Here is an 8,932-nt window from a genome sequence, read left to right on the forward strand (position 1 = left end):
TTAGCTTTCTCTGCCTCCTTCAGTGCAGCGTCTATTTTGGTGATTCTCCACTTTGCTGCCTCTGCCCAAATCAATGGGGTGAGGTGAGAAAACTTTGCTTGGAAGGCCCTCACCCTCCCATAGAGGAATACTGTCTACAGAGAAGTAAGCGCCATTCAATCAAATTAGGCCTGCTCCTAGATATATTTATGTTTGCAATCCTACACCCACTTCTCCGGAAATAAGACCTGCTAAATTCAGTGAGTAGAAGTGCAGAGGACTGTACTTTGTACAAGTAAAATGTTTTGCTTGACCAGACTATAGGTATTGCAGTACTACCAGAAAAGTGGAAGAGCTTTGAACATCAAGCTAGACAAAGTGGAGACATAAGTAAACTAAGTTTTACATTTTTTTCTACCGACAGTTTCTTTTACAAACTAGCTTCTTTCTTAGCCTTATTGCGGTTATAAACAACAAAGGCTGTGTACACACCCTGGGAAATGTAGCTTGCTAAGACTGCTCAGAATTATTGTTCTGGGTCAACTATGGTTCCCAGGATTTGATGCATGTGGGTGTGAAATGTGCTTTAAATGTATGGTTGCATATGCAGCAAAAGAAGGTCGTAGTACCCAAAGAACAGGTGGGAAACCTGTGGCCCCTCCAGAGGATGTTTATCTGCAACTTCCATTATTCCTGATCACTGATCATGCTACCTCAGATTGTTCGGCTTTGGAATTCAACAATATCTGGAGAGCCATACACTTCCCATTCCTGCCTTAGAGGCTAACAAATTTGTTATGGCATACCCTTTTTAAGTCCAGAAAAGCTTATGCAACAATAAGGTTGTTACGTCATTAAACATAAGGGCTTGTTTTTGCTCCTTCATACTACCACAACTACCCCTCTGGAAATCCTGTGGTTACCCAGATGTCAAACATACTAAACGCAATGGCACTTGCTTACAGATATGTGTACTACGATGAATCCTTATCATTTAAGCAGGGGCAAAACTAGGTCCTATCGCACCCGGGTCAAATACCCATATGGCACCCCCCATGTGCATTTGCATACACACACAGGCTGGGAGCCTCAATTGCACCCCTCTGGAGGCTTCACTACAGCAAGAAACCTGGCTAGCCCCCACCCCACAGGTAGCTACTGCTCTGCTTTAAAGTATGTTGTTTTAAACTCAGTCAGGCTTACTTCCAAGTAGCATGCATAGTGTTAGGCTTTATGCACACTTTCTTGGCAGTAAGCTGCACTGAACTCTGTGGGACATGTTTCTGTTGGAGCAGCCTCTCAGTAAACACATTTGCTTCACCTCCCCCCTCAGTATATAAAAAAAGTGTGCTAAAAATAGCCAAGCAAATGGATAATAGGGTTTTACATCTTTGAGAATAGTATCTGGCTTATCTTTCTGTTGGGGGACCAAAGTGCACCATCACATGCAAATCAGGCTCATTGTTTTATTTAAAGCTCTCAAATCAAGACTTTGATAATGTAAAAGAAGGCGCAAGTTGGCAGCCTCCAGGCAATGCTTGGTGTAGGTTTATAAGTGGCTCTAAGCATTATTTCAGGAGCTTTGCTGAAGTGATGCTTGAGTCAGTATTTTGCAACATGTTATTGGAGGTTCTAAGCATAACACTTATACAATTATATTTTATGTTAGTTCTCTTTTCAGCTTATGTTCTTGTTATGCAAGCCCTGCAAGCCTTCCTAGCAAGTAGACAGGAAAATGCTGTAGAGCAGCCTTTGCCAACCTGCTGCTGTCCTGTTATCATTGGATGACAACTCCCATCAACCCTGAGCATTGGGCTAAGCTGGATGGGGCTGATGGGAATTGTAGTCTAAAACACCTGAAGGCCAGCAGCTTGGTGAAAGCTGCTGCAGAAAATTACATTACAGTCAGGTTACAGTAATACTTCAAAAGAGAACTCTCACAGTATCATTAGACTGGGAGGTATCAAGTGATCATCTGGTGCTCCCAAGGTAATATAAACAGCTAGGAGGTTTGTCAGGCCAATTTCCCCCCAACACCTCCTTCGATATTCCATGTTGCCGTGCCGTTTCGTTCTTGCTCCTTTTTAATTTGCAAGCCAATATTTTTCTGCAAGCTTGGGGCGTCTGCCAAATGTGTAGAAACCCTACCTTATCTGTGTGTGGCTCCATTTTGCTGTCCTGCTGATAAGCACGGGACTACCAAGCTCATTATTAGATATAGCAATGATGAAGCAAATGAGAATATGGAGACACATTTCTTCACATGTGATCTGTAATTATATCAGTATATTATTATTTCATCGTTACTAGACAGTGTAATACTTATGTTACCTTGAATGGTAAAATTGACACTGAAAGGCAAAACAATCTAAGCAGAATGGATATTCTGAGCTGGGGGTAGGGGGTGATTATATATAATTAGCAATTAACTGGAACACAGGGTACATGTTTATTTTAATTTGAAGGTTAAAACAGTGTCTAACCACAGGAGGGGAACACAGTACTAACTCTTAATCTGTCCTTGTGGTATTGACCAAACAAGCACAAAGAAAAACAAAGCCATTTTGCTATGCTTGTTTGTTTTCAGAAACAAAGAAACAAATATCTAGAATCACTAGCAAATGTTATGCATGGGACGGCGAGGGCACAGGACATCTCTCTGACCAAAAACTGGAGATTGTGCTTGCTAAAGTTCTTTTGCAGCTGCTGGTGTTGCAATTATTAGATTCATAAGAGCTGAAATGATAAAAGCAGATAGTTAATTGCTCTGTTTTTTTCCTGTTCAATCTTTTGCACTGGCAGTGCTTTCAAAAGAGATTCTAGTTAGTGTGGAGGGAAAAGCAACATTTATGTTTGCACATTGATATATATATGTTTACGATCAATAAAACACAAAATTATGGATATCATATGTGTTTCTGACAGCATGCCACATCTTTTCCAAGTTAAGAAGCTGATGTAGAAAGTATAGATGCTGCAGGATATTTCTAATAATGGTGAATGTACCAATGATGCCCAATTCCTTGTGGGAGTGAAGCATAGCATGTGCGGAAGGAGAAAACACTTATTACATGTTTACAATAAATCCACTGCCTGTTCAACATATAAGATATAAATTTCAGTCTGCCTTTATGCTTGAAGACAGTAAACATTTATTTTACAACAAAAATTATAGAAGTAAAACTGTAAAACAAAAATTGCTTCCACACTTGAGAAGAATCAGGAAAGGGTTGCCATTATTTATTCCTCAGGCATAGCCCTCTGCTTTTCTGAGGCCAGGGATGTTAGACAAAGGCCAAAGTCCAGCATGTCTGGTGGACATGCCTCAGGCCTTACATTCACCTGATAGGATTTATTTTTTCCTTTGAATATCAGTTCCTTGCTGCACAACATGCTTTGCTGAGTTTTGGAAGTGGCTAATGGTGCAGTGTGGTCTTGTGGCGAGCGGGGGGTCATTGAAAGTAAAAGGGCTTGTGAGGAACAGGGACTTAGCTGCGTAGTTCCTGATTTGTGAAAGATGGCACTACTTAGCACTTAGATTTAGGGTCCAGTTCTCCTATATGTGATGTAAACAAACCATCGGTCACAAAGAGTTCTCTAAAACAACGGTATACAACAATAAGAAGGTCCATTAATTGTCATCTCTCAACTACAGTCTTTAGAGCAATGTGGAGAATTATCTGCAGTAATAACCTGACTGTCCTCTGAAGAAGAGTCCACTGCCTTGGAGGAGGTGGCATCCATAGGAGGGGCACCACCATCCCTTTCAATGTGTGGATGCATCTCAGGTTCAAAGGCCTGATCAATACTTCCTCTGTCACTGGCTTCTCCTTCAGATTCTTCTGCCATTTTGTCTTGGGACTCAGCTGCGTCTTCTTCTTTCTCATATAAGAAGTTGCAAATCATGTTAGGTCTGCTGTATGAGAAATCTTTGTCCTTAAGCTCTAGCCATTCCACACCACCACCTGTCAGAGAAAGAGAGAAATCAGGAAAAAGATGAGTTGGGGACAGGATTTTAAAACTTTTTAAACTACAGTAGTATTAAATTCACTAGTCACATTTATTCTTTGTCTCTCCTTTTCCTTTGGTCCCTTCCCCTTTCTTTGTCAGTGCCTTGATTTAGATGGTAACTTCTTCAGAGGAAAAGAGTGAATGTCATTCTATAAAGCACAATCTATGCTAATGGTTGTATATAATCGCCATCAATAGGAAGTTTTAGGGTTAATCATGTAGCAGTAGTTAAGAATACATTCATATATGCCATAAGAATACCAGTTGAGGGAGATGGGGACATAAAGAGTTTTGTACATATTATTGATAGCAAACTTATAAACAGGCCTGGTATGTTACCCAGTCAGGGCCAGGATTTAACTGGGATCACTAAAACAAAGGATCAGAACCACAACTCCTTGTAGGCTCAGTTACTTCCAAGTGGAGTAGAAGTGGTGCCAAGAGAGGGTATGTTTATGAACGAGGGAGGTTAGAAAGAAGTGAAGCAATCTGTATATACAGGAACTGGGCAAAGGAGGGTGGTGAAGCAATGCATGACATGTAGAAATCTGGCGAGCATGCAAAATGGGATTTCTAGAAGGGGAACTATAGAAAGCAAAAGCAATTTTCTCAGAACCACCTATGTTCTCTTCTCCTTCCTTCTTCTCAGTCAGGAGTGTCCGTGTCATGTTCAGCTTCTTCATTGTGTGGCATTTATATTTTAGCTGTATTTTTTGGTTGCCTTCTGCATCTAGTATAAGGAAAAATTACAGATTATTTTTAAGTGGTAACTTTACTCTTTGCAATGTTCCCCCTGCCTAAAGTTCTCTTGAGCTTTTGAAAAGCTTAGAACAAAAGTATTCCTTACCATGATCTTCATTTTCTTCAAACACCAAACAGGTACCAAGAGTATCTGGGAATGAAAATGAACATTTTGTTAAGGAAAGTGCAGGTTACTTTTTAAAAGAATAACACTCAAAAGAGCGGTATCTACTCTCGTTAAGCAATAGATTTAGAAGATAAGTGTATGTAAAGTTAGGGCCAGAAGAGCTGATTAGTTCATACAAGGGACTTTTGTTTCTTTGCTTCCTTTTTTCTTATTTAATCAGTTTACACCAATGCCATATTACAAACTTCTCAGAACTACCCTCAATTTCAAAAGCAATTTGCAAACAGATATGGTAGCTAAAACTTGGATGTGAAAATTGTTGTCTGCTTTTAGTTAATGTTAACATCTCCTATGTTTGTATTTAGGTGTTTTTACTGTGATGTTATTTGAGAATTTATGGGTGAGATCCAACACTATACCAGCAGATGCAACAGGACTTCCCCTACCTCATCTCCCCGCTGTGCCCCTCCCCCGCTTCCTTGCATCCCCAACCCTAAGCAGATTTTGGGTGCGTGGGGGGAGGGGCTGCAGGAGGAAGGATAATTTCCATTTGTGCAAGTTGAAGTCCATTGTGCAAGCAGGACACTTGAATTGGATATCAGCCTAAATGCATTTGCTTTTTCTCTGTGTGGAAAAACAGCAAAGGTATACTACTAATAAAAAATAATTCTGCCTTGGCTCACATGACTAGTTTTATTGTGAATTGGATCCTGGCTTATGAAAAGAAGTATAGTATTCATAAAACATTTTCTTACCTTCATATTCTCCAGCAAAAACATATCTGTCTACCTGCAAAATGGGCCTCTCTGTGTCTACTCCCTGCAAATAATAAAAAGAAGAGTCACGGCTGCATTTAACAAAAAGATCATTAAATGCAAATACCTCCCAAGTAATTTTGACTCAAAGCGCAGCCTAAATTGCTGAAGTTTGTAACGCTTATGAAAGGTTACAGATATCATTGTCATTCACAAAGAGCATGCAGTCTCTGTTTTGACAGTGTTTATGTACCCTAAGCTGATCAGAACTTCCCACTTCGTGTGCACACAACAAAACGAAGATATGCACATTCTTCATACATGACAGTACTTCCCCCCACAACAACCGCAAACCAGACTATAGTAAGCAAAACACCTATATTGACTTTTGTAGGTTCTGAATAGAGGTTTGTTGTTCTTAACAAAAACTGCAAAGATGGAAATTTGTATTAATCACACTCACCAAAATCTTGCACTTGTTATCACATTTTTCCAGAAAGTCTGAATCAATTATTCCTGACAGTTCCACCATGACCAATTGTTCCTGGGGGCAGAAAGTTTTTAAAATATATTTAAAACAATATATTCATAAACTCAATCAGTCCAGCAGATGGAGCCCATCTGCAAATATATTACTGCTATACAACCACTTTCCAGGAGCACATATACAAACACATCCACCCAACCATCAACCTCTATGTTGAAATTGCATGCATTTATATTTTCAACCAAGTTTGTGATGCTATGGGAGAGCATGACATCCACACCTTCTTCTCTCCTCCAAGTTTCAGTAGGTTGGATATCTCACATTAGTTAGTTTTGCTCTAATGCAATGAAAGTGATGTGCATCTTTCTCCAGTGCCAATTTGCAGCTGCAGCTGACTATTTCAAGTCTTATATTTGTTTCATTAAAAAATAAATAAATCTGTTGCCTTTACTTAATGGCTTTTCAAAATGTTTCACTGCTCTCACCAACTTAGGACATGGAAAGAAAATCATAACAAATCAGTTTAGAGTAAGTATCAACTTCTGATTCTGTATTCCTAAGTAGTGCCCACTAGAACTGTTACTAATAAATATGCACCAACATATGCAAGAGGTAGACGAAAGCAATTCTGCTCTTCTGAGTTATAGTAAAAGAAACATAAGATGCATTCACATTTACCGTATATTTTCAAACACCAGCAGTTTAGTCCCACTTAATTCCAGCAGTAAAGGACTTCACTATTGTACATTCTGCACTGCCATTTCAACCCAGGGTAAACTAATGCTGCCTCTTTCTGCTTTTTTCATAGGCTGACATAAAAAGTACTAGCACTCCCACATTTTGTTCCAGCACCAAGTAGGGGAGTATGCAGGAGCTATATACAGTTGGAAAGTAGGTACTGTACACTCTACTCCTTAACCATTCACATACAATGTTTCAACCATCCTTAGGGAGACAGCATGAAAACTACTGATGGAAGATGCAGCTGTAGTTACTGTCACTGCTGGCCCAGAGTAACTCCTGCGGAACAGAGCCATGTTCAACACAATATCCAGCAGTATAATGTTTATTATCAAAGTAATAAAAGGGCATGTTTTTCGCCTTTCCTTTGGGGCTATATTCCAGGTGTACAACACATGCTTTGCCCGTAGAAGGGCCAAGTTCAAAGCCGCATCTCAAAAGTTATGGAGCCGGGAAATATTCCTGTCTGAGATGGAGGGGAACATGGACTTCAGGGAGGTAGACAAACTGTATTCTGCCGGATTAGGACGGCAGCATGTGACCTTCCAGACTCCAACTCCCATCAACCCCAGGCACCATTGCCATTGGGATGGATAACGGGAGTTGTTCAGCAGCGGCTGGCGCTCTGCAGATGGACCAATATAACCTGACAGCATGTATAAGGTATACATGTATTCCTTTATACCGTGAGGTAATCATTTTAGTGATCCTGAATATGGACCAGTGGAGGCAGAAGGCTTTTGAATATTAGGAGATCCAAGTGTTGCAGCTATTTCACTACAGAGAATGGTGCTCCAAGACGCTGTAGTTCAGGCATCCCCAACTTTCGGCCCTCCAGATTTTTTGGACTACAATTCCCATCATCCCTGACCACTGGTCCTGTTAGCTAGGGATCATGGGAGTTGTAGGCTAAAACATCTGGAGGGCCGCAGGTTGGGGATGCCTGCTCTAGTTTCACTTCGCAACGTATGGAGAGGTGAGTCATGGCATTACTGTAAATGCTGGCGATGACGAGACTAATGCCAGGAATCGAGTCCGACCGAGCTCAGCAGAACTTATTTCCATGTGAACATGCGTGTGTATCAGGTTGCCCTGAGGAAGCGCAATCCCCATCACCCATCCGTAGGCGTCAGCCCGGGACTCCCAACGAACCCGGGACGCTGCTTCCACGGCTCTCGGCCCTACAAAGAAAGGCCCAGGCTGAACCACTGGCAGGCCGCTTTCCCTGCTCAGATTCCGCAGCGGGAGGGCAGCTGGCAGCCTCGTCGCGAGGTGAGGCGCGGAGCAAACCCCGCGGGGTGGGGGGAGAGCCCATTCCTGCCACCCACCTCCACCTCCACCTCTTCCCCGTCGCGGGGTCCTTCCGCGGCCTCCATGCCGGTAGCGCCTCAACGAGCGTCACGTGATCCCCCTGCCGCCGCCGCCATCTTACGCAGGACCCTTTCGGCAAGAGCAGCGCCTCTGGTTGCTGCAAGGAGGACTCTGGGCAGGGACGGGAGAGCCGCGCAGTTCGCAGGCTTGGGGCGGCGGCTTCTGCTCAGAAGCAGCCGAGGGGGAGACAGGTACAGTTCAGGCAGCCTAATGATGACTCATAATCCTCTAGAAAATGTTACTGGGGTGTTTTGTTTTTAAATATATATATCCTGACCTATAGAGAACTTTGGTGGGGAGCGGGAAAAAAATGCTCGCTTGTATCTTCCGCCCTTTTAACATAAATGTGGTTCATTTCGCGGCTTTCCTGCTGTTTAGCGAAGTCCTCTCTGTTAACGACTGTTCCATTCACTGGCCATACTCTCGTCCCGGATACATTTTTAAATTTAAAGTATTTATATTCCGCTTTGCGCATAAAACTGCAAAGCACGGTGTAAAAATTAAGCCGCCCACTGTGCCATAGTAATAAAAATAAAGACGTACATTCAAAGGAAACGGACAAAACCCTGAATGTTAGCTGGGTATTTTAGAACTAAAATAGGCGTTTTAAGAAGAGCTCTCTTGTTATTTATTTTTCGCACCAGGTCATCAAGTATTAAGGTCAGTAGGCTGCTTTTTAAAATAGCAGCTGCTGGGACCACAAGCCAGTCATCCTTCAAG

General features: G+C 41.9%; 1 protein-coding gene across 1 annotated transcript; it reads right to left on the reverse strand.

Moving 5' to 3' along the window:
• Positions 1-3,107: 3,107 nt before the first annotated feature.
• Positions 3,108-8,388, reverse strand: GTF3C6 (general transcription factor IIIC subunit 6). The gene is made up of 6 exons (XM_083433757.1): positions 8,170-8,388; positions 6,077-6,157; positions 5,614-5,677; positions 4,838-4,882; positions 4,610-4,720; positions 3,108-3,944 (listed from the first exon to the last, which is right to left on the reverse strand). The coding sequence occupies exons 1-6, from the start codon at positions 8,215-8,217 to the stop codon at positions 3,625-3,627; spliced, it is 669 nt and encodes a 222-aa protein (XP_083289883.1). The 5' UTR covers positions 8,218-8,388; the 3' UTR covers positions 3,108-3,624.
• Between the last annotated feature and the right edge of the window lie 544 nt (positions 8,389-8,932).

This window comes from Podarcis tiliguerta (genome assembly GCF_965153285.1).
Source record: "Podarcis tiliguerta genome assembly, chromosome: 3".
Lineage (NCBI taxonomy): Eukaryota > Metazoa > Chordata > Lepidosauria > Squamata > Lacertidae > Podarcis > Podarcis tiliguerta.